Genomic DNA, 26,569 nt, shown 5'->3' with positions numbered 1-26,569 from the left:
TTCCCTCTTAGAACTGCTTTTGCTGCATCCCGTAGGTTTTGGGTCATCATGTTTTCATTGTCATTTGTTTCTAGGTAATTTTTGATTTCTTCTTTGATTTCTTCAGTGATCTCTTGGTTATTTAGTAATGTATTGTCTAGCCTCCATGTGTTTGTATTTTTTACAGTTTTTTTTCCTGTAATTGATATGTAGTCTCATAGCGTTGTAGTAAGAAAAGATACTTGATACAATTTCAATTTTCTTAAATTTACCAAGGCTTGATTTGTGACCCAAGATACGATCTATCCTGGAGAATGTTCCATGAGCACTTGAGAAGAAAGTGTGTGCTGTTGTTTGTGGATGGACTGTCCTATACATATCAGTTAAGTCCATCTTGTTTAATGGTTCATTTAAAGCTTGAATTTTCTTATTTATTTTCATTTTGGATGATCTGTCCATTGGTGAAAGTGGGGTGTTAAAGTCCCCTATTATAATTGTGTTACTGTCAATTTCCCCTTTTATGGCTATTAGCATTTGCCTTATGTATTGAGGTGCTGCTATGTTGGGTGCATAAATATTTACAATTGTTATATCTTCTTCTTGGATTGATCCCTTGATCAGTATGTAGTGTCCTTCTTTGTCTTTTGTAATAGTCTTTATTTTAAAGTGTATTTTGTCTGATATGAGAATTGCTACTCCAGCTTTCTTTGGATTTCCATTTGCATGGAATATCTTTTTCCATCCCCTCACTTTCAGTCTGTATGTGTCCCTAGGTCTGAAGTGGGTCTCTTGTAGACAGCATATATTTGGGTCTTGTTTTTGTATCCATTCAACCAGTCTGTGTCTTTTGGTTTGAGCATTTAATCCATTTACATTTAAGGTAGTTATCGATATGTATTTTCCTATTACCATTTTCTTAATTGTTTTGGGTTTGTTATTGTAGGTCTTTTCCTTCTCTTGTGTTTCCTGCCTAGAGAAGTTCCTTTAGCATTTGTTGTAAAACTGGTTTGGTGGTGCTGAATTCTCTTAGCTTTTGCTTGTCTGTAAAGGTTTTAATTTCTCTGTCGAATCTGAATGAGATCCTTGCTGGGTAGAGTAATCTTGGTTGTAGGTTTTTCCCTTTCATCACTTTGAATATGTCTTGCCAGTCCCTTTGGCTTGCAGAGTTTCTGCTGAAAGATCAGCTGTTAACCTTATGGGGATTCCCTTGTATGTTATTTGTTGATTTTCCCTTGCTGCTTTTAATATATTTTCTTTGTATTTAATTTTTGATAGTTTGATTAGTATGTGTCTTGGCGTGTTTCTGCTTGGATTTATCCTGTATGGGACTCTCTGCCCTTCCTGGACTTGATTAACTATTTCCTTTCCCATATTAGGGAAGTTTTCAACTATAATCTCTTCAGATATTTTCTCAGTCCCTTTCTTTTTCTCTTCTTCTTCTGGGACTCCTATAATTCAAATGTTGGTGCTTTTATTGTTGTCCCCGAGGTCTCTGAGATTGTCCTCAGTTCTTTTCATTCTTTTTTCTTTATTCTGCTCTGCGGTAGTTATTTCCACTGTTTTATCTTCCACGTCACTAGTCTGTTCTTCTGCCTCAGTTATTTTGCTATTGATTCCTTCTAGAGAATTTTTAATTTCATTTATTGTGTTGTTCATCATTGTTCGTTTGCTCTTTAGTTCTTCTGAGTCCTTGTTCAGCATTTCTTGTATTTTCTCCATTCTGTTTCCAAGATTTTGGATCATCATTACTATCATTACTCTGAATTCTTTTTCAGGTAGACTGCCTATTTCCTCTTCATTTGTTTGGTCTGGTGGGTTTTTACTTTGCTCCTTCATCTGCTGTGTATTTCTCTGTCTTCTCATTTTGTTTAACTTACTGTGTTTGGGGTCTCCTTTTTGCAGGCTGCAGGTTCATAGTTCCTGTTGTTTTTGGTGTCTGCCCCCAGTGGGTAAGGTTGGTTCAGTGGCTTGTGTAGGCTTCCTGGTGGAGGGGACTGGTGCCTGTGTTCTGGTGGATGAGGGTGGATCTTGTCTTTCTGGCGGGCAGGATCGCGTCTGGTGGTGTGTTTTGGGGTGTCTGTGAACTTCTTATGATTTTAGGCAGCCTCTCTGCTAATGGGTGGGGTTGTGTTCCTGTCTTGCTAGTTGTTTGGCCTGTGGTGTCCAGCACTGGAGTTTGCTGGTCATTGAGTGGAGCTGGGTCTTAGCATTGAGACAGAGATCTTTGGGGAGCTGTCGCTGATTCATATTACATGGGGCTGGGAGGTCTCTGGTGGTCCAGTGTCCTGAACTCGGCTCTCCCACCTCAGAGGCTCAGGCCTGACAGCCAGCCGGACCACGAAGACCCTTTTGGGAAGTCTGAGGTCTTCTGCCAGCATTCAGTAGGTGTTCTGTAGGAGTTGTTCCACATGTAGATGTATTTTTGATGTATTTGGGGAGGAAGGTGACCTCCATGTCTTACTCCTCTGCCATCTTGAAGGTCCTACTGACCACCACTTTTAATACCAACCCTTTCTTTAGAGTTTCCAGGAATCAATTTGATATGTAGCTTTTAAAATCTTTTTCTGTGTGTACACACACACACACACACGGTGCACTCTGTAGGAAATTTATAACTGTCACCTGGGTATTACTTTGTTTCTGATGGGTGTTCTTGTTTCTTCTTTGACTCCTAACTTTGGTGTGCCATCAGTAGGAGTTAAAAGAGGAAAAGGTTTTGAACTCATTTCTTCTATCGGAATTCAGTCAGCTGAAAATGAATTTCAACCCAAAATACTTAATTATCTCTTCCTGCTCAGGTCACCAGTGACCTCCTAGTTGCCCAGTCGTGTGGATTTTGTTTTTATCTTAATTGCTCAGTAGCACTTGCTGTTTGTAACCCCGCTTCACAGATGTCTTCTTTCTTAATACATGGGCACCACTCCTCTTTTTTCTCCTTCTCCTTCTCTGGCTATTCTTTAGCTGTCTCTTTTACTGCTCCTCCGCTTCATCCACACACTTGTCCCCAGATGCACACCTCTAACCCACCACCCACCCCTGAGCTAGGAGCAGATAACCCTGCCTCTGTACTCCACGTGTTGTCCCGCAGCCATCTCACATTGGTCATTTCCCCTGTGCGACCCATACGTGCGTGTACATGTGTGTGTGTCTGTGTGTGTGTCCCTCCTTCCTTCCCTCCATCTTTCCCTCGCTCCCTCCTCTCTCCTTTTCTCCCTCCCTTGTACTTTCATCCTCGGGCACTTTCTATTCAGTATGCCAAACCAGAAACTGGGGAGTTTATTAGATGGCTCCACCTTCCTGTATCAATACCTAATGGCACTCCTCATTTTCATCTTGTTAATATTTCTCACATTCACCCCTGCCTTCCCATTTCCCTTGTAAAAAAAAGTGCAAAGAATCAGACTTGTATAACATCAAAGCAGAGAGCTGAGTATATGATTTTATTTTAATATTTCATTGTGAGGGAATGTTCATGAAGTGGATTCTAAACAGGTGTTCTTTTCTTTGAGGAGGGTAGAGTAAGAAGTGAAACCAAAGCAAAAGAACCAAGGAAGTATTTAATTTTCCAAATGAGGACATGATATTGAGAGATACTCTGGAGGCCCCATCTCAGGAGATTTTCTCCAGGAAGAGAGTAGGCAGTTACCATCACTGGAGGTCTTAAACTTACACTTGTTTTAAAATTAGCACTTCAAGTTTGTTCTTGGACTATGATTATAATTACCATTCATTTAATTTTAATTTGTATTAAAATTCACATATGCTAGTTCATCTGGACTACTGAGTTAAATTGCTTCACCTTAGGACAAAATGAGTTTGTAGCATGTAAATAGTCATGACTAAAATTGATGTGATATTTGCAAATGCACTTTTCCATCTCAAGGCCCACATTGGTTCACACTGTTCCCACGGTCCTCTCTCAACCTTTCTCTGCCTGTGCAAGTCCTTCCACTCTCTTAGGCCAGGTTGCATCCTTGTCGCATGTGAAGGTGTACCAGATTCTTGTTTCAGCCTTGTGGTATACGTACCTATGCGGATTGACTTTCTCAAGGGACTTTACATTTCTTAAAGGGCAAGACCAAATTTTATGCATCTTTTTATCCCTCACAGTCCCTAGTTAATAAATATTTGTGATGTCATTGGATGCCACCATGTTGAATGTGGACTGTATTCTCAGAGTAGATGAACCGGGATATTCTAGGTGTCCTGCTTCCATCCTGGTTGCCTTTATTTCCATGTTCCAAGCTTTTTTGACCAAGTATGCTAGTTGTATTATTTTAAAAGACCCTAACATAATAGGCAAAGTATAGAAACAACCCAAGCATCCATTGACAGATGAATGGATAAATAAATCGTGGTTCATACATACAATATAATATCATTCAGCTGTAAAAAAGGAATGATGCCTAAGTGAAATAAGCCAGTCACAAAAAGACAAATACTGTATGATTCCACTTATATGAGGTACCTAGAGTCATCTAATTCATAGAAACAGAAAGTGCAATGGTGGGTGCCAGTGCCTGGGGGACAGGAAAATGGAGAATTGTTCTTTAATGAGAATAGAGTTTCAGTTTTGCAAGATGAAAAGAGTTCGGGACGTTAGTTGTACAACAGTGTGAAGGTACTTAACACTTCCGAACTGCATACTTAAAAATGATTAAGGTGGTAAATTTTACGTTATGCTCGTTTTACCAAAATTAAACAAAAAAAGAAAAAGGAATGAAGCACTGACACACGCTACAGCATGGATGAACCTTGAAAACATTGTGCTGAGTGAAATAAGCCAGACCCAAAAGGTCACATAGTGTATGGCTCCACTTATATGAAGTGTCCAGAAGAGGAAGATTCATAGAGACAGAAGGTAGATTAGTGGTTGCCAGGGACTGGGGGGAGGGGTAGTGAGGAGAAACTGCTAATGGGTAGGGGCTTTCACTTTCAACTGATGGAAATGTTTTGCAGTTAGATAGAGATGGTGGTTACACATGTTGTGAATGCAGTAAATGCACTGAATTATTTACTTCAAAATAGTTACTTTTATGCTATGTGAATTTCATCTCAATAAATTATATTTTTAAGAAAAGATCTTTACACAGTAGATAGTAAATATTGATATTTGTTTGTTCTCTTCCCTGTTTCCTTGACATGGTAATCTAATCCCAAGGGCTAAATTTTTTCTTAAATTTTTATTTATTTATTTGTTTATTATTTTAGTATAGTTGACGTACAATATTATATTAGCTTCAGGTGTACAACATAGTGATTTGACATTTATATACATTATGAATTGATCCCCATGATAAGCCTGGTGACCATCTGTCATCATACAGAGTTATTACAGTGTTATTGGCCATATTCCCTATGCTGCATATTATGTCCCTGTAGCTTATTTCTTTTATAACTGGAGGTTTGTGCGTCTTAATCCCCTTTACCTATTTCACCCACCCTCCCACTCCCCTCTCCTTAGCAACCACCGTTTGTTCTCTATCTGTGAGCCTATTTTCATTTTGTTTTGTTTTGTTTTTTAGATTCCACATATAAGTGAGATCATATGGTATTTGTGTTTCTGTGTCTGACTTATTTCACTTAGCATGATACCCTCTAGATCCATCCATGTGTTGCAAATGGCAGATTTCAGGTTTTTTTTTTTTTTGGCTGACTAGTATTCCATTGTATGTATGCGTATATATATATATATGTAGATACACATACATATACATATATATATCACATGTTCTTTATCCATTCATCCATAGATGGACACTTAAGTTGCTTCCATATCTTGGCTATTGTAAACAATGCTGCAGTGAACATTGGGGTGTATGTATCTTTTTGAATTTGTGTTTTGCTACTCTAGCTTCCCTTTCATTTCCGTTTGCATGGAATATCTTTTTCCATCTCTTTACCTTCAGCCTGTGTGTGCCTTTAGATCTGAAGTAAGTTTCTAGTAAGCAGCATATATTTGGGTCTTGTCTTTTTTCATTCAGCCACCGTATGTCTTTTGATTAGAGCATTTAGTTCATTTACATTTAAATTAATTATTGATAGGTATTTATTACCATTTTGTTAATTGTTTTCTGCGTTTTTTGATAATTCTTCTTTGTTCTTTTCTTCTCTTGTTCTCTTCCTTTGTGATTTGATGACTTTATTTAGTGTTATGTTTGTATTCCCTTCTGTTTAGTTTTTGTGTATCTTTCATAGGTTTTATGTTTGTAGGTACTATGATGTTCCTGTATAACAACCTGCTATGTATATAGCAGTCCATTTTAAGTTGACGGTTGCATAAGTTTGAGTGCATTGTAAAAGCACTACATCCCACCCTCCTTCCCCATCACACTTTATGTTTTTGATGTCATATTTTACATCTTTTTATTTTGTGTATCACTTAACCATTTATTTTAGATACAGATGATTTTTACCAGTTTTGTCTTTTAACCTTCATACTAGCTTTATAGGTCGTTGAGCCACTACCTTTACTATATGTTTGCCTTTACCAGTGAGATTTTTTTCTTAATTTTCTTGTTTCTAGTTATGGCCTTTTCTTTTCCCTTTAATGAAGTCCCTTGTTAAGCCAGTTTAGTGGTGATGAACTTTTTTAGCTTTTGCTTGTTTGGGGAATTATTTCTCCTTCAATTCTGAATGATAGTCTTGTTGGTTAGAGCAGCGGTCCCCAACCTTTTCGGCACCAGGCACCGGTTTTGTGGAAGACAATTTTTCCATGGATGTGGGGGGGGTGGGATGGTTCAGGTGGTGATGCGAGCGATGGGGAGCGGCAGATGAAGCTTCGCTCGCTCACCTGCCGCTCGCCTCCTGCTGCTGCGCGGCCCGCTTCCTAACAGGCTGAGGGCCAGTACTGGTCCACGGCCGGGGGGGTGGGGACCCCTGGGGTAGAGTATTCTTGGTTGTAAGTTTTTTCCTTTCAGTCCTTTCAGTATATCATACCAATCTCTTCTGGCCTGTAAAGTTCCTGCTGAAAAATCAGCTGAACTATAGGGGTTCCCTTGTATGTAACTAGTTGTTTTTCTCTTCCTGCTTTTAAGATTCTCTCTTTATCTTAAACTTTTGACATTTTAATAATAATGTGACTTGGTGTGAGTCTCTTTGTGTTCATCTTGTTTGGGATCTCTGGACCTGGATGTCTGTTTCTTTTGCCTGGTTAGGGAAGCTGTCAGGCTGATTTCTTCAAATAGATTTCCTGTCCCTTTCTCTATCTTCTTTTTTTGGGACCCCTATAATGCAAATGTTAGCATGCTTGATGTTGTCTCAGAGGTCCCTTAAACTACCCTCATTTTTTTTAAGTCCTTTTTTCTTTTTGCTCTTCTGATTGATTTCTGCTACCTAGTCTTCCAGTTTGCTGATCCGTTCTTCTGCATCCTCTCACCTGCTGTTGATTCCCTCTAGTGTATTTTTCATTTCAGTTATTATATTCTTCAATTCTGATTTTAAATATATATATATATATATTTTTTTTTCTATTTCTTTTTTTAAATTCTCACTGAGTTCATCCTTTCTTCTCCCAAGTTTAGTGAGCATCTTTGTGTCTATTCATTTGAACTCTTTATCTGGTAAATTGCATATCTCCATTTCATGTAGTTCATTTTCTGGAGTTTTGTCTTGTTCTTTCATCCGGAAGGTATTGTTTCCTCGTTTTGCCTCTTTGTGTTTGTTTCTGTGTATTAGGCATATCAGCTGCATCTCCTGGTCTTGAAGGAATGGCCGTATGTAGTTGTCTTATGGGACCAAGTTGTGAATCCCACCCCCAGTCACCAGAGCCAGGTGCTTCAGGGGCATCCCCTTGTGTGGGGTGCATGCACCTCCCTGCTGTGGCTGGGCCACGATTGCTGAGGGGGCACTGGTGGGCAGGGCTGGCCCCCAGGCCAGCTGACTGCAACTGCTACGGGCACACTGGTGCCCCTTGGAGCAGGAGCTGCTTTGGAGGGGCGCCAGTGCTGGCTGAGGCCGCCTGCCAGGTGGGGTGGGGCAGGAGCCGCTTTGGAGGGGCTGGGCGGGTTGGGCAGGGCTGGTCCTCAGGGGAATTCCAGGATGGGCCGCATGGTGTTAGCTAGGTTCATGGACAGTGATAGAAAGTGTGCCTCCCAGTACCAGGCCAGCCAGGTGGAAGGAGAGTAAAAGAAAGATGGCAGCACTTCTGTGCCTGGAGAAAGTTCCACCAGATCCCTGCTCCTCCACACCTCCTAAAATTAGTCATGAGTCTCCTTGTATGACCCAGTTGCTTTTCAAGCTGCTGCCTCTGCTGGAACTCAGAGCGAGTGCGTTGGCGCATGTGCCCTTCCTGAGTGGAGTCTTGACTTACAGTAGCCCTCTGGCTCTCCTGGAGGTTAGCCTCTGCTGGTTTGCAAAGCCAGACGTTGTGAGGGCTCATCTTCCTGGTGTAGGTCCCCTGGGCGGGGGAGCCTGACATGGCGCCTGGACCCCTTGCTCCTCAGGGGGCACCTGTACTGTCATGATATCCCTCCTGCTCTGGGTTGCTACACTGGGGGGTGTGGGTTCTGACTAGACCAAGTCTCTGCGCATCCATCTCGAAGTGGCCTTTTCTTTATATCCTTAGTTGTTGAAAAATCTGTTCTGCTAGTCTTCAGATTGTTCTCAGAGATGGTTGTTCCTTATGTAGCTGTAGTTTTGGTCCTGAGGCCTAAATATTGTTATGACTATGAGTCAGTCTTTGACTTATTTGTCTCCCTAGTGTTACACACTTGATAAAGGAAGAGGGATCAGACAACAGGGGCCTTTATTGTACTGATAGCATCCCAGGCGGGAGTGTCTCCTCCACCCTCCTCTCCACCCAGAGTTTAGTCATGATCTAAGGGTTAGTTCAGCACCTCTTTCTCTTACAGTGAAAATGTGATCCTGTCATTACCCTGCTCCCAGTGCTTTAAAGTCTTTGGCCATTAGAATAATTACCTGTTTCCATAAGGTGGCACAGAAGAACATTTATGCCTAACTCTGCCTGTATGTCCAACTACATATCTTGCCACTCCGAGCCTTACATTCTGAACCATCATGAATAAAAGGGGTGCTCTTCAGTTGTGTTGGGATGGGAAGCAAATACTGCTGTGTACCCACTATGTCTTTGAATATGTTACTTCATCTGCGTGAATAATTTTGTCATCACCTGTTCTCTGGCATAACCTAACATGTCATCTGAGAGTCAGCTCACCATTAACTCCACAGGTAAAGTTTTCCTTGAATTTCTCCCCCTTTAAGCTCCCTCCTGTGTACTCCCAAAATACTTTTCGCAGTCCTCCGTATATCTGCCATGTCACTTGTCGCACTGTGTTCTAACTGCTCACTTTTTGCTCCATAAAACTGTGAGCTCCTTAAGGGAAGTAATGGTCAAGTGTATCCAGTGCCTGCACATAGCATTTAGGACGTGTGTGCAATGGAGGAACTCGTGTGCTTTTCAGTTTTTCATTTCACTTAACTGTACAAAGACTTTTAGTTGTGCCGGAAGTATTTCATGTCATGAAAATCTTCTTAGGAAGACTCTCAATTCCATAAAGGGAATAAATGTTATACATACTTACTTGTAACTCTTACAGTACCTGTGTAGGGTCAGGAATATGAATAGGAACTCAAAAATACTTTAAAATTTAACTCATACCACAACAGCAAATACAGAAATATAGAATTTCTAATTAAATCTAGTTGACACAGCCATACACTAAGATATTCATGCATGATATGAGATATATAGTCTGAAGCCTGATAAATGCATTGTAACAGCTTTATTGAGGTATAAGTCACATATCATAAACTACATATTTAGAGTGTATAATTTGGTAAGTTTTGACATAACTTGTGTAACTGTGAACCTGTTACTGCAATCAAGATAGTGGATAAGTCTGTCACCCTCAAATGTTTCCTTTTGGCCCTGTATAGTTCCTCCCTCACACCTGTCTCCGTCCCTCCCCCACACACCCCCGCCCCAGCAATATCCCCAGGCAACCACTGACCTTTTTATAACTATAAATTAGTTCACATTTCCTAGAATTTTTTATAAATGAAATCATACACTGTGTACTATTTTTTGGTTTCTTTTACTCAGTGTATTTATTTTTTAGATTCATCAATGTTGTTTCATGTGTCAATAGTTCACTCTCTTTTTATTGTTGAGTAGTATTCCATTGTACATATATACCACAATTTGTTTTTCCATTCACCCACTGAAGGGCATTTGAGTTGTTTACAGCTTTTGGCTATTGTAAATAAAGCTGCCATGGACATTCACATCCAAGTCTCTGTATGGACTTAGGCTTTCATTTCTCTTGGGTAGTAACTAGAAATGGAATGCCTGGGTGTATACTTCATTTTTAAAGAAACGGCCGAACTGTTCCAAAGTGCTTATGCCATTTTATATCTCCGTCACAGGTGTATGAAAACTCTGGTTCTTCTACATCTTCACCAATACTTGGTATAGTCAGTCAGTTTAACGTTAGCCCTTCTAATAGGTGTGTAGTGGTATCTTTTTGTGGATTTAACTTGAATTTCCCAGATGACTGACGTGCTCATTTGCCATCTGTATATTTTTTTTGATGAAATATTTATTCAGATCTTTGGCTCATTTTTTAAAAGTGCTTTATCACAATACGTGATTTGCAAATATCTTCCCCATTCAGTGACTTGTCTTTTTATTCTTTTACCAATATCTTTCAAAGTACAGACATTCTTAATTTGATGAAAACAAATTTACCAAATTTTCTTTTATGGATTGTGCTTTTGGTGTCATACCTAGTAAATCTTTCTCTAACCCAAGATCACAAAGATTATCTCCGATGTTTTCTTCTAGAAATTTTATACTTAGGTCCATGACCTATTTTGAGTTAATTTCTATATATAGTGTGAGGTATGAATGAAAGTTTATTTTTTGGCATTTGGTAACCAATTATTCCAGCACCACTGCTTGAACAATCTATTCTTTTCCACTGAATTGCCTTTGAAGCTTTGTTGGAAATCTATTGTCCATGTATGTGTGGGTGCAGATCTATTTCTGAACTCTATTTTGTTCCATCAATGTCTCTGTCTTTACATCAATACTACACCATCTGTATTACTGTGGGTTGATCATGAGACTTGAAATCAGGTAGTGTAAGTCCTTCAGCTTTGTTCTTTTTTTCAGAGTGGTTTTAGTTATTCTAAGTCCTTTGCATTCCTATATGACTTTTAAAAATAGCTTGTCATTTTTCACACAGATGTCTGCTAGGGTTTTGATTTGGATTGTGTTTAATCTGTAGAACAAATTGGAGATGATTAATGTCTTTACAGTATTGAGTCTTTCAGTCCTTGAACAGTCTGTACTTATTTAGTTCTTTTATTTGTCTCAGCAGTGTTTGTAGTTTTATGTTCAGGTCTTGCACATTTGATACTGTTGTGAATGGTATTTTTTTAAAAAATTCAGTTTCCAATAGTTCATTGCTAGTACGTAGACATACAGTTGATTTTTGTGTATTGATCTTTTATTTTACAACTTTGCTAATAAGTTCACTTATTAGTTCTAGTAAATCTGTTAAATCTATTTTATAGGTTTCATTGAATTTTCTACTTTGATGATTATGATGTCTGTGAATAAAGGCAGTTTTACTTCTTCCTTTAAAATATGGATGCTTTTATTTATTTTTCTTCCCTGCTGCATTATCTAGGGCCTCCAGTACAATGTTGAATAGAAGTGTGGTGAGGGCAGATGTCCTTGACTTGTTCCTCACCATAGTGGGAAAGCATTCTGACTTTTACCATTAACTGGTATTAGCTATAGTTTTTGTTTGTTTCTTTGTTTTTGTAGATGCCTTTTACCAGGTTGAAGAAGTTCCCTTCTTTTCCTGCTTAGCTGGAGTTTTTATTAGGAGTGGATGTTGTATTTTGTTAAATGCTTTTTCTGCATCTATTGACATAATCATTTTCTTTTTTAGTCACTGATGCTCCGTTCGTTTTTTTGTTTTGTTTTGCTTTCTGTATTTCATTTTGAGTAGTTTCTGTTGAAAATGTCTTCAAGTTTACTAATCTTTTCTTTTGCAGTGTCTAATCTGTCTTTAATCCCATCTAATGTATTTTTCATACCTTACATTGTAATTTTTCTCTGTAGAAGATAAATTTGGGTCTGTTTTGTATCTTTTATGTCTCTACTTAACAAGTTCATGCTTTCCTCTAGCTTCTGAAATATAAGGAATATAGTTATAATTGTTTTAATGTCCTTCATACTCATTCTGTCATCTGTGTCATTTCTTGGTTGGTTGTTTTCCCACAAGCAACGTGTTGGTCAGTTCCCGACTGAATACTCAAGACGTCCTGTGCACACCTCTCAGGTTCCCACCCTGTGCAGCTCTCTAGCCACCATGCTGTCCCAAGCTCCACCTGCACCTCAACTCAATGAGATGGTTGGACTCTGTCCCTGTTCCTTTGCACTCTGAGTCAGAAAGCCCTCTTTAGGCAGGAGCTATGACAAACAAAGGGCCCACCTTGCTTGTTTCTCATCTCAGCATCATTGATCTTCATTGCTAGATGTTCAGGGTCTCGAATACCACGGTTTTGTATATTTGGTCCAGTTTTTTGATTGATTCAGGTGTGAGGGAAAATCTGGCCTCCTTCACTTAGTTTTGGCTGGAATCTGAAGTCAATAAACATATTTCTAATTGATGTAATATAATGAAAATCTATTTGCAGAGTAAGACTGGTCAGATTTAAACTCTTTCCTTTAACATCATCTTCTGTTACCCCCCAAAAGTGGAACCTCTCATTAGTTTTAGAATTACTTTCTTTGTGAATAAATAAAATAATTGACAGCCTATTTACATTAGTCCTGAAATTAATGATGTTCAAAATTGATTGTAGATTTTATTATTTCATACTCTTTAAGTCACATTTATTTTTTGACACTGTAGGTAAATTTATTTCAAAAGCCTTGTTTAGAGAAGGGAATTTAAAAATCTAGTCAAGATAATAATTTATACTAACTATTATGGGAGTCCAGAGAGGGGGGAAATGTGTTAATCCCAATGTTTTGTCAAAGAACACTTAATTTATAAATTTTTTTTTTATAATGAAAGTATGTGCTCTTTTTGGCAGTCTTTCATTAAAGCCATGGATATTCATGTCAGCCATCTGTGTGATATGCCAGCACACATGATTTATTGAGAAAGTTACTTTAATGATCCTTTTAGTGTGTCAAGCTTTATAAATTCTCTCTCAACTTCTTGCTAGCTAAGGAACATGAATCTGCTTGCTAAAAGTCTAAGTTGACTCAGGTGGGCTAACAGACGTAAATTCTCTTGACTCATATTGCAGATGGAGTAACCAGCTCTTTCTTGAAATGAGGTTTTGTTTCGTACCTTAGTTCTTTTATAGATATGGATTAAAAAAGATTTTTATTCAAGGAATTATGCATAAAACATTTTCAGTTGAATCCTAGTGCAGGGAGCTGCACTAGGTTTGTTATGAAGAGTATTTTATTGACAGATAATTCAGATAATGTGGCCTTATGCTTAGCTGCTTTTTAACTAACTGAGCTTCTTACCTGGTATATATTTTACTTATCTTTTAAAGAAATGAACTTCTGAGTGGGAATAAGCATTTTAGTATTTGACTAGGAGAGTGAAATGACAGCATTTGGTAATTGAAATTTTCTTATAGTTAGTAGTATTTTAAAATTTGCTGCCTTAGTATCCTTTTATATATTTCCCTAGAAATAGAGATTTTGAAGTATTTTACATTTGTATGTCTTATTAAGTTAAAACTTTAAGTATTGTTACTTTTTCTTGTGTTGGTATCTTTAATTAAAAAGTACATTAGTCCAAATGGACTTAATAGATATATACAGACTGTTCCATCCCAAAGCAGCAGAATACACATTCTTTTCAAGTGCCCAAGGAACATTCTGCACATGCTAGATCACATGCTAGGCCTCAAAACAAGTCTTGGTAAATTTATGAAAATTGAAATCATATTAAACATCTTTTCTAACTGCAATACTATAAGACTAGAAATCAACTACAATAAAAAAAACTTCCCAAAACACAAACATGTGGGGGCTAAACAATATGTTACTAAACAACCAATGGGTCACTGAAGAAATCAAAGAAGAAATTTAAAAATACCTGTAGACAAATGAAAATGAAAACACAATGATCCAAAATCTATGGGATTCAGCAAAAGCAATTCTAAGAGGGACATTTATAGTGATAAAAGCCTACCTCAGGAAACAAGAAAAATTTCAAATAAAGGATCTTACTGTATACCTAAAAGAACTAGAAAAAGAAGAACAGACAAAACTCAAAGTTAGTAGAAGGAAAGAAATCGTAAAAGATCACAGCAGAAATAAATGAAATAGAAACTAAAAAAAAAAAAAAAAAAAAAGAAAAGATCAATGAAATTAAGAGCTGGTTCTTTGAAAAGATAAACAAAATTGATAAGCCTTTACCCAGACTGATTAAGAAAAAAAGAGAGGGCCCAAATTAATATCAGAAATTAAAAAGAAGACATTACAATCTATACCACAGAAATACAAAGGATCATAAGAGATTACTAAGAACAACTGTATGCCAATAAAATGGACAACCTAGAAGAAATGGACAAATTCCTAGAAATGTATGGTCTCCCAAGACTGAACCAGAAAGAAATAGAAAATATGAACAGACCAATAGCCAGTAATGAAATAGAATCAGTGATAAAAACTCCCAGCAAACAAAAGTCCAGGACCAGATGGCTTCACAAATGAATTCTGCCACACATTTACAGAAGAGTTAACACCTGTCCTTTGCAAACTATTCCAAACAATTGCAAAGGAAGGCATGCTATCACCCTGACATCAAAACCAGACAAAGCTATCACACAAAAAAATTACAGACCAATAGCACTGAGGAACATGTACAAAAATCCTCAACAAAATCTTAGCAAACCAAATTCAACAGTACATTAAAAGGATCATACACCAATAAATAAATAAATCAAGTGGTATTTATTCCAGGGATGCAAGGATGGTTCAGTATCTGCAAATCAATCAATGTTATATATCACATTAAGACACTTGAAGTATAAAAATCATATGATCATCTCAATAGATGCAGAAAAAGCTTTTGACAAAATTCAGTATCCATTTATGATAAAAACTCTGCACAAACTGGGTAGAGGGAACATACCTCAACATAATAAAGGCCATATCTGATAAGCCCACAGCTAACATCATACTCAGTCGTGAAAAAGTGAAAGCATTTTCTGTAAGATCAGGAACAAGACAGTGATGCCCAGTCCTGCCACTTTTATTCAACATAGTATTTGAAGTCCTAGCCACAGCAGTCAGACAAGAAAAAGAAATAAAAGGAATCTAAATTAGAAAGGAAGAAGTAAAACTGTCACTGTTTGCTGATGACATGATACTATACTTAGAGAATCCTACAGACACCACCAAAAAACTATTAGACCCCATCAATGAATTCCATAAAGTTGCAGGATGCAAAATTAATATACAGAAATCAGTATTCAGAAATCTGTTGCATTTCTATACACTAACAAACTATCAGAAAAAGAAATTAAGAAAATAATCTCATTTACCATTGCATCAAAAAGAGTAAAATAGCTAGGAATATATCTAAATAAGGAGGCAAAGACCTGTACTCAGAAAACACTGATGAAAGAAATCGAAAGCAACACAACAGATGAAGAGAAATACTGTGTTCATGGATTGGAAGAATTAACATTGTTAAAGTGACCATACTACCCAAAGCAATCTACAGATTCAGTACAATCAAAATACCAATGACATTTTTCACAGAACTAGAACAAATAATTTTAAAATTTGTGTGGAATTACAAAAGATACTGAATTGCCAAAACAATTTTGAGAAGGAAGAATGAAGCTGGAGGTATCAATGCTTCCTGATTTTAAACGATACTACAAAGCTACAGTCATCAAAACAGCATGGTACTGGCACAAAAACAGATACATAGATCAATGGAACAGAATAGAGAGCCCAGAAGTTAACCCATGCAGCTATGTCAATTAATCTATAACAGAGGAGGCAAGAAAGTACAATGGGGGAAAAGACAGCCTTTTCAATAAATGGTATTGTAAAAACTGGACAGCTATATGCAAAAGAATCAAACTGGACCACTCTCTCACATCATGCACAAAAATAAATTCAAAACAGATTATTTAAGTGTAAGACCTGAAATCATAAAACTTCTAGAAGAAAACACAGGCAGTATGCTCTTTGACATCAGCCTTAGCAATATGTTTTTGGGATCTGTCTCCTCAGGCAAGGGAAACAAAAGCAAAAATAAACAAATGGGACTGCATCAAACTAAAAATCTTTTGTACAATGAAAGAAACTGTCAACAAAATGAAAAGGCTGCCTACTGAATGGGAGAAGATATTTGCAAATCATATATCCGATAAGGAGTTAATATACAAAGGCTCAATATCAAAAAAACAAACAGCCCAATCAAAAAATGGGCACAAGATCTAAATAGATATTTCTCCAAAGAGGACATACAAGTGGCCAAAAGACACATGAAAAGATGCTCAACATTGCTAATTATTAGAGAAATACAAATCAAAACTACAATGAGGTATTACCTTACACTGGTCAGAATGGCCATTATCAAAAAGTCTACAAATAATAAATGCTGGAGAGGGTATGAAGAAAAAGGAACCCTCCTGCACTGTTGATGGGAATGTAAATTGGTGCAGCCACTATGGAGAACAGTAGGGAGGTTCCTTAAAAAACTAAAGATAGAGTTACCATTCAATCCTGCAATCCCACTCCTGGGTATTTATCTGAAGAAAATGAAAACACTAATTAGAAAATATATATGCACCCCTATGTTCATTGCAGCATTATTTATAATAGCTAAGATATGGAAACAACCGAAGTGCCCATCAATAGATGAATGGATAAAGATGTGGGGTGTGTGTATATCCACACACCACACCACACACACACAGACACACACACACACACAGTGGAATATTACTCAAACATAAAAAAGATTGAAATATAACCATTTGTGACAACATGGGTAGACCTAGAGGGTATTACGCTTGGTGAAATAAGTCAGACAGAGAAAGACAAATACTGTATGATTTCACTGATAATATGAAATCCAAGAAACAAAACAAATGAACAAACATAGCAAAATGGAAACAGAGTTATAGATACAGAGAGCAGGTGGTTTCCAGAGGGAGGGCGGTAAGGGGAGGAAAGAAATAGGTGAGGAGATTAGAGTTGCAGAATTCACGGTCTGAAATGTACAGTGTGGGGAATATAGTCAATAAGTATGTAACTAGACATCGTGATCATTTTGAAATGTATAGAAATATTGAATCACTATGTTGTGTAACAGGAACTTACAGTGTTTTAGGTCGATCATACTTCAAAAACAAACTCATAGGAAAAAAGATCAGATTTGTGGTTAGCAGGGACGGGAGGTGGGTGGAAGGGGAACTGGATGAAGGCCGTCAAAAGGTACAGACTTCCAGTTACAAGATAAATGAGTACTAGGGCTGTGATGTGCAACGTGATACCTAGAATTAACACTGCTGTGTGCTGTAGAGGCAGGTTGTTAAGGGGGTAAATCCTGAGAGTTCTCATCACATGGAAAAAGTTCTTTTTAACTTTTTAAAGTTTTTATCTGAGGTGATGAATGTTCACTAAACTTATTATAATAATCATTTCTTTTGTATGTGGGTCCAGTCATTATGCTGCACACGTTAAACTTACATAGTGAGGTATGTAAATTATATCTCAATAAAACTGGAAGAAAAGAATTAAAATAAAAAGTACATTGTACAGTTTAATTATTGCTGTGACACAATCCTCTCAGACATTTTAGAAAAGTGATTATTTAAGGCTTCTTGTCTAATAGAAGATTTTCAGAAGTGAAGAACTGTGTGGTACCAGAGTAATCTTTTAGTCAGTCGATATTAGTTAGATTTTTAAAACATTAAATTTGAAACAACAAGGTCTTTAGAGCTCGTCCCTATAATCTCTAATATTTTGTCTGCTGCCTCACACGTACTCTAGCAACAAACTCCTGGATTTCTGTCTGTGAGGCCAACCTGAGGTATCTGGGGACCAGGACACCTAATGAGAGAGATTGCTCTTTGCCTGGTGTTTCTCACTGGGTCTTGACCCTGATTCTCAAGATACCAAGTTGAGTCCACTAAGAAGTTCTAATGAAAGCATTTTTCTGTTGTTCATAACATACCTTCCCTTCTCACTCTGCGAATGCTTTCTGCCCCCGACTTCACTCTCATGCAGTGGTGCTGTCCCAGCACGACACAGGCCAAGTTCTGGGCAGTGCCAAATTGCTATTTAGCATACGACTGTGGTTTCCAAAGTGGAGTTTGTTTCCTGTCCATTCACAAAGTAAGTCATTGGGCTGTGTGAAGAAACTATTAGAACTTGTATTTATTTTTATTATAATTTTTAAAGTCTTTGTTTTGTGTGTAAAATAATGTATATGTCAGTGAGTAGTATGTATATATCAGTAGTTTATAAATAATTAAAATACACATATAATGGGTATATGTACTCTAATTTTATCTCTGCTTTTAGTGGTGTATGATAAAAAATTTTTGAGACCGGATAAGACTCTTATAGCGCATCTGGGTGAGGGTTTTTATTCTGTTATTTGTCAGTTCCTCCATAAATATGAGCTTCATGATATGCACAATTGTGTGTGTGTGTGCGTGCGCCCACGCGCACCCCCTCATATATGTGTGTTTTTCTTGTGAAAAATTCCGTGGCTCTCACCAGATTCTCAGGAGTCTTTGACCCTAAAGATCAAATATGCTGGGCTTCCCTGGTGGCGCAGTGGTTAAGAATCCGCCTGCCAATGCAGGGGACATGGGTTCGAGCCCTGGTCCGGGAAAATCCCACATGCCGCGGTGCAACTAAGCCCACGTACCACAACTACTGAAGCCCGCGCTCCTAGAGCCCGTGCTCCACAACAAGAGAAGCCACCGCAATGAGAAGCCTGCGGGCACCTCAACAAAGAGTAGCCCCTGCTTGCCGAAACCAGAGAAAGCCCGCGCATGGCAACGAAGACCCAATGCAGCCAAAAATAAATAAATGTTTTTAAAAAAATGCATAAAATCAAATATGCTTATCTGGGATCCCTGGGCCATGAAACCACTGAAGTTCATTTTGGGAGGACTGTACCTTGTTTACATATAACTGCCTAGTTTAAATTAAGTGGTACTTCATTTGAAAAATAATATATATGATTAGATACATATTCTTTTTTCTTTTTAATTAATTAATTTATTTTTTGGCTGCATTGGGTCTTCGGTGCTGCACGCGGGCTTTCTCTAGTTGCGGTGCATGGGGGCTACTCTGTTGCGGTGCGCGGGCTTCTCATTGCGGTGGCTTCTCTTGTTGCGGAGCACGGGCTCTAGGTGCGCGGGCTTCAGTAGTTGTGGCACGCGGGCTCTAGAACGCAGGCTCAGTAGTTGTGGCGCACGGGCTTAGTTGCTCCGCGGCATGTGGGATTTTCCCGGACCAGGGCTTGAACCCATGTCCCCTGCATTGGCAGGCAGATTCTTAACCACTGTGCCACCAGGGAAGTCCCATATTCTTTTTAATAGATTGAAGTCTTATTAAGTCTTTAGTCTGATAAACTGCCGCCAGGATTGTTGCCATGATCTCATGGTGTGACCTACGCTGCATACTCTACTAGGGTCTGGGTCCCTTTTACCTTCTTTTAAAAGATATTTTATTGTATGTTTTCACTAACCTTATATTTCTTTAAAATATTATGATAGGTTATTGTGTCTCAAATTCAAATACATTGGTCCTGGATAGATGTGGCTACGAAAGAGCTGCTATTTGAAACCTGCTGTTTTTCTGTTGTCTCCATAAGCTGCTTTTGTGGAGTCTGTATAATAGGTGATGGGATTTCATTGAGTGGGGATGAGAGTTAAGTTTAAAAGTCAGCTGATAAGGTGAAATTGAGTTTAGTCAAAGTTATTCTTGAAATTCTTAGATCACCCATAAAATTAAAGGTATATGATTTTGTCTATACAGTCCTTTGTGGTTAAAATTTTATATGGCCCCGAGTAGCTCTTCAGTTTCTTCCTTAAAGAATGTCCACAATCCCATCATCTCTCAGTTGACTGACCACTTGAATGCTGTTTTACTTATTTATTTATTCATTTACCAGTAGTCAGAAAAACCCTACCATTCGCATATTCTTTCCAATAAGTATTGGGCCTAGGACACGTGCTCATTGAATAGAATGACTATTCAGATTTCTTTTTCAATAAAAAGACTTGTTTTTTAAATGTGTATAGGTGAATTTAAGTAACTTCAGTGCATATATGATACAACTGCACTGCATTTCCAACCTATACAACATAATTACACTGTATTTCCAGCTTTGGCCATTTCCCTGCACAAGCCTGTAGCATCCAACTCAGATGAATAATGTGTGTGTGTGTGTTTTTTCCCTTGGAAAGGAATCACTATTTGTTTATTCGTTATGTAATAAGTTTTCAGTATGTGCAAGGCATTGCTCTGGGCATTGGAATTATAGGAATGAAAATGACACAGTCCCTGTTCTTATAGAACTTACATTCTAGTGGCGAAAGTAGGCAATAAATAAACCACAAAGGATAAGAAACATTTCAGGCAGTGTGTGCTGTGAAGAAACATAATCAGGGTGCAGGGCCTTGGCAGGTCCACTGTCTGGGGTAGGGGAATCAGGTGGCCTCTCGGAGGAGGTGACATGTGAACAGGAACCTGCATGAAGAGGGGACAAGGGTGGGGGAGGTGAGAGGGTTTGTCAGGTGTCTATTCCATCACGACACTGGTTTCCTAGTTCAGGGGAGCAGGCTGCACCTACCCGCCCCACACGAGCGGTACGGTGGGTTTCTTGTGGTTGTAGGCGAAACTTCTGAGCGAGTGACTCATGTCAGCGCCCTTGCTCATTGCTTCCAAGAGGCTGCGATATTTGGGCAGAGTCGCTTAGGGTTGACTGGGGTTTTCCCACCAGGTAACAGCCGTGCGTTTTACCTAGGATCCCACTAACAGAAATGAGAAAGTCCATAGAATTTGATCTATCTGATTTGTACTTTATTTTGTTATATATATATAAATTTATTGTACCTGATTTTATTAAGGGCTATTTTATTTATTTTTAACAGGAATCACTAGATTTGATCTACTTGGAGACTTTGGAAGGTTTAATTGGCTGGGAAATTTCTATATTGTGTTATCCTACAATTTGCTTTTTGCTATTATGACAACATTGTGTCTGGTCAGAAAATTCACCTCTGCTGTACGAGAAGAACTTTTCAAGGCCCTAGGTAATTCTGAGGTTTATGGGTATTTTTCTCTTTTTCTACTTATTAATAATTTTGACATTTCAGCTAATTTTAAGTCTTCACCTATTCATTTTTCCAAATGTGTAAATCCTTAGAGGTCACATTCCTGACCCACTACTTACTGGTTATGCTCTTGTATAAAATTACTTCATTAAGTCTCATCTTTCTCATCTGTAAAATGGTGATAATATCTTCTTCTTTTAGGACTGTTGTGAATATTAGCTGAAATAGTTCTTTTAAGGGCCTAAGCATAATCCTAGCACCTGGTAAGAGCTCAGCAAACAGTAGCTCTTTGGTTATGATGATGAGGGGAGGTGTGATGGGCTGAGGATGATGATGTGCTAAAGGCTTATATTTGGTGTTGATTCTCTTACTATTTTCTAGTTAAAGGTTTTTTTGAGGATTGGATTTTATAGGTATCAGGCTGACCCACAATTATAATTCTCTTCAGTTAGTCAAATAATAATTCAGAGTAAAAATATTAGTGTTCTTGGCATTAATAAGAGAGAGGGCATTCATTATGTATTCTGTGAGTCATGTGCATTGTGACAGTATTAAAAACCATAGGTTTGGCTAAGCTATAAAGGGTACAGATGTAACCTATGAACGTATTTTTCATGCTTGCTTTAACATTAGTGCTAAACATATTTCAGGCTTTGTATTTTAGGAATACCAGGACAATATAAACTGTCTTGCTATATAAACCCTCTTGGGTTTAGGGTGTGTAATTTTATAAAAGAAGGGAAAGGTACTGATTTATTGTAGAAAGTCTTGACATTAGCTCATTTACCTGAATTGACATCATTTGCATGCTTATACTCCGTATTCCTTTGTGGCTTTTAGCTATTGCAAAAGGCAACATAATGATTGATTCGTTAAGATTCTGTTTTCAGATACTTTAAACCTTATGAACAACAATAAAGCTTTGCATACCACCAAGCCTTTCCAACCCTGATGCTTGAAAGGATGACCTTTGGGAAGGAAAAAGGATTTCAGATTATCTATTCATGTCTGTTTTACTGCAAATTTATCGTTGAGAGGGGGTGGCTGATGAGATATTGGCCCAAAAGGGAAAGTTACATCTCATTTCAGCTGAAGCACCAGATGATTTATGGATTTTAATGCCTAGGTTCCTTAATGCTGGTCAGATTAAAATGTAAAGATGAAGTCAGAATCAAACAGTCCTCTCAGCCAAATTTTTAGAGTTAAAATTGCATTTTTAAGCCTGTTGTAGCATCAGCAATATTAGTTAGCCATAATCTCAGATAAATTCCTACTTACCATTCACGAAAATGAGATGGTTATGAATAAATTGCGGTAAATTTAGCGTTTGGGTTGGGTATTCTGGATATCATCTTGCTAAGGAAGTCTTTATTAAAGCAGTAAAATGTAATTTAACCGAAGGTAAAGGTTAAATTACAACGATAAATTTGCAGTAAAACAGACATGAATAGATAATCTGAAATCCTTTTTCCTTCCCAAAGGTCATCAGTTTTTTTCCCCCTAATGTTTTCTGTTACTCTTTGGAATGCTCTAAGGAGGCAATGCCTTATACCTAGAAAAAGATCCTCATTAAGTGTGTGTCATGTGTGAATGATCTGAGATCTTAAATATGATTTCACTGGGAATCATAATTTGATTATAAAATATAAAATTTAACTATCTCCTTTCTTTTTTCTTCTTCTTCTTTTGTGTGTGTGTGGGAGGTGGGGTGGGAGGGATTTTTCCCTCTGCTGCGGTGCCTTGAGAATCATGACATCTGTCTCATAGAGCATCTGGCACATAGTCGACACTCAGAATTTAGCTACCATGATGGTGGTGGAGGTGATTGTTTTTGCAGAAGAGAGACATTGTAGTTTTCCTGAATGCATAACCTGTGCTACACCCAGGTTTTAGAAGTAACTCATTGAAATAATCGATCCTAAAGGGGTTCTGTTCCAGTGAGGGCGTTGATCACTTGGTCGCTGCTCTCTTTGCCCACTTCTTTCTGCAGCCGGCCTGTGTTAACACGCTTCCTCATGTCCAGCAGTTGTAGGTGCCTTTTGTCACTCAGTGGCTTGGCCGTTCCTGAGACAAGAACTGTTTTTTTGTGTGTGCTGGATTGACTTATTTTTCCCTTCACAGTCATGCATCATAGACAGGCTCAATTTTACCTTTTCTTTCATTAAGATATGCAGTGACAGAAATTTAAAAATTTGGAGTGCTGTGTTGGCTTACGAGTGATATAAAATGCTTACCAGTCAGGTAGACAACCATCTGAAATTTTAGGGGAAAAATAATCTTATTCAGGTATATTTTTACAAATATCTGAGCCTTATAAAAATTGTTTTCTCAAAATCTTTTCCATGGATGTGTTGCTTATGTGTTCTTGAATGTCTTTATGCTTCATTTTGTTGAAATGCTCAGAGCTTTAATGCCACTTAAACTCTTAAAATTTCTTCTCACTTTTCTGCCTGTGAGGGCACAGTATTGTTCTATGTGTCAGGTATACTATGTAAATAATTGCTGTATGATACAGAGGGAAAGTAATGTAACTTAAAAGGTAGTAATAATCTTTTACTCTGTGAAATATCTTTGAGTAGTGAAATCTTATTTATGGTCAGTTTGTTCTGTTGCCCCATTTCTTTCTTCTTGGTAGTGTCTTCCGTTGCTTTTCTTTTTACTTGCATGCTTTACGTTTTGATGTGTCTTTCCCTGCGTTTTCCTGGGAGTGTATGTGTATGGGTGTCTTTTAAAACAAAAATGGGATCATCCTCGTTTCAGGTTGTTCCCTGGGAAGGGCACTCGGGTATGGGGATAAGCTTGCAGGAGGAGGTTTATTAGAAGTTGCTCTTGGGACCAAGGTGGAGGGCGGGGCAGGGGCAGGAGCTGTGCGGAGGGCAGTGGCCGCTGCATCTCACCGGAAGCCTGAGCCGGCCCCGGGGGATGTTGGATGAAGGAAGGCCTCCCAGGCTGCCCTGAACTAGGGGAGGCCTGACTGCCTCCTGGGCAGCTGTCTTCAGCGCAGGCCCGGGCGCTGCCGGTGGGGAGAAGGGCCCTTTCATCCTGCAGGGAGTGTAGCCAGAGCGGCACGGTTCCCTCAGGAACACGGCGCACTCTGCCCGGCCTCTCAACAATGCATTAGTTCTTACATTTTCTTCATTTTCCTGCAGGGCTTCATAAACTTCACTTATCAGATACTTCAAGGGATTCAGAAGCCGCAAAGCCTTCTGCAAATGGGCATCAGAAAGCACTGTGAGCCCCACAGCACCGCTCTGCAATCAAGAGCCTGAGCGCCCCAAACTCGTGACATTCCCGTCAGTCAGGGAGGCTCGCTGCTGCCTGTGGTCCACGTTTAGGGCCTGGGCCTGTCAGTGTCGTTTTCATAATCTAAGAGCTTGGCTGTTGCAGGTCGTCTTCTTTTCATTTACCTTTGGGGGGGCCTCGTAGTTTCCAGCCAGGTGCAGGCTCCTCAGGGCGGCGCGCCTTCTGGGGCCATGTTTGCTTGCATCAGTTATGCACCCATGTGACAGTGTTAGAAAAGGCCAACTTTGGGGCTTTCTAAGGATTCACTTAAATCTTGTTATATATTCCATTCAAAATGAATTCCATTCATGCCCTACATGAAAGGGCATCCTTGGCACTTAGATGTGAAGTTTCTGCAAAAAATGAAAGTTTATAGATGATATTGCAGTGGGTACATTGGAACTGTAAATGGTTGCAAATTATATTTTTTACTTCCTTAAAGAAAAAACAAAAGCATAGTTCTGATTTATGTTACAGAATGATATTGATTGGACTTTGAGTCAAGGGAAAAATACAAAATTCTTTTAAAACTTGAGCCTTGGTAGAATGCCACAGGAATACCTCCTACTGTCCAGTGGAATAAGCTATGGTAGGAAGTATTATGTAATCATAGTTCTCTGACAGTTTGTGTATATAATTCAATATTACCTCTCATAACATAGTTGCCAGTGTTGAATACACTTGTAACTTAGATTTTGCCTTATAGGCTATATGTACACTCAGTTTTTTTTAAACATTTTTTTCAGAAATCCCTTAATTCCCTGTGCTCCTTGTGTCCATTATGAACTATAAATGCTCTGTGGTAGAGACCCCTTCTATCGCCACAGTCTTCAGGCTTTGATCACTTCTGTACATGCCAATTTAAACATCAGACTTACGAATGTTACCATTTAACACCCAAAACACACAGCATCAGCATTCATGATGTAAGAAAAGTTTTGCAGTGTATCGTGGTCTGATGATCATTCAGTTATTAAATTGTAAATAATTCTTGGGATGGGTTCTTGACTTTAAGTCCACTGAATAAAAGCTATAGCATTATACTCCGTGTTACCATCCACTAGGATTGAGTACCAGAAATTGTGCATGCAAAAATAGCAGATGGGTCCACTTGCACACAATTCATGTCATGCAGCTTCTATAAACACATATGTTCATATGCGCTGTGTGTATGGCAACAGATTGTGTTCAGACAAAAGTAAAAGAACAGTTTTCTGAAATTGTTGAATTTAAAGGGTTTTTGGGGAGAAATTTATGAAAAACAGGCTATATATATTTTGACATCAAAAATTTCCACTTAGATCCAATATAATAAGAGAAAGTAACCCAAAGCTCCATTGTGTATACTTCTCGTTTATTTATTTATACCTCTGCATTGCCTTCTGAGCGTCTCTTCTTGTTAAAATGCAGCTTAGTTTTACAATAAAAGAACATTTTGTGATTCTAAACAACACTCAGTAAATACCACCAGTCTAGTATGGGTGAATTTCTCAGCATAAGATCCACATACTGAGAAAATGAATAAAAATTGGCTGCTTTCTAATTTTACTGGTAATTATACCTATTTAAGTGTTAATTGCAAGTTTTGATTTTTACTGAAACTTGCTTGCTTTGAGCAGACCAGGTCAAGGGGAGAAGAGAAAGGAATTCCTTTAAATAAAAGAATATCACTTTTAACTTACACCAATTTCAGGGCAGACATCCAGAGGAAGAGCTTCTGGGTATTTGTAAGATGTCTGAAAATTTTTGAGTGAAATATTAAACTTTTCAATGTCAACTCTTTGTTCATTTGAAAGTTTCTTTCCATCAGAGGACTTAAGCCAGGTTTGGATTAGTAAGGAGTGAAATGTATTATAAATTCCTGAAGCTCTTAGTGGATGCTTCTTCATTGCTGTGTGGAACAGAGGGACGGTTTTGAACCTTGGGTGCAAGATGCCTTCTGTGGAAGCAAATACAGGTGGTCACATCCTCGGTCCGC

General features: G+C 38.3%; 1 protein-coding gene across 6 annotated transcripts in view; it reads left to right on the top strand.

Moving 5' to 3' along the window:
* The window catches only part of LMBR1 (limb development membrane protein 1), a 150,480-nt gene extending 124,112 nt beyond the window's left edge, over window positions 1-26,368 (top strand). For 4 of the 6 annotated variants that reach the window (XM_061198997.1, XM_061198992.1, XM_061198995.1 and 1 more), the window contains 2 exons: window positions 21,127-21,288; window positions 24,459-26,368. In XM_061198997.1, coding sequence (XP_061054980.1) covers window positions 21,127-21,288; window positions 24,459-24,544 — 248 coding nt within the window. In that variant the 3' untranslated portion in view covers window positions 24,545-26,368. The remainder of the gene's footprint in view (window positions 1-21,126; window positions 21,289-24,458) is intronic. The other 2 variants (XM_061198998.1, XM_061198994.1) reach the window with 1 other exon arrangement.
* Window positions 26,369-26,569: the final 201 nt, after the last annotated feature.

Source organism: Eubalaena glacialis, chromosome 8 (assembly GCF_028564815.1).
Source record: "Eubalaena glacialis isolate mEubGla1 chromosome 8, mEubGla1.1.hap2.+ XY, whole genome shotgun sequence".
In the NCBI taxonomy this organism is placed as follows: domain Eukaryota; kingdom Metazoa; phylum Chordata; class Mammalia; order Artiodactyla; family Balaenidae; genus Eubalaena; species Eubalaena glacialis.
The sequence above is the reverse complement of the archived record's forward strand: the minus strand, read 5'-3'. Positions and strand labels throughout refer to the sequence as shown.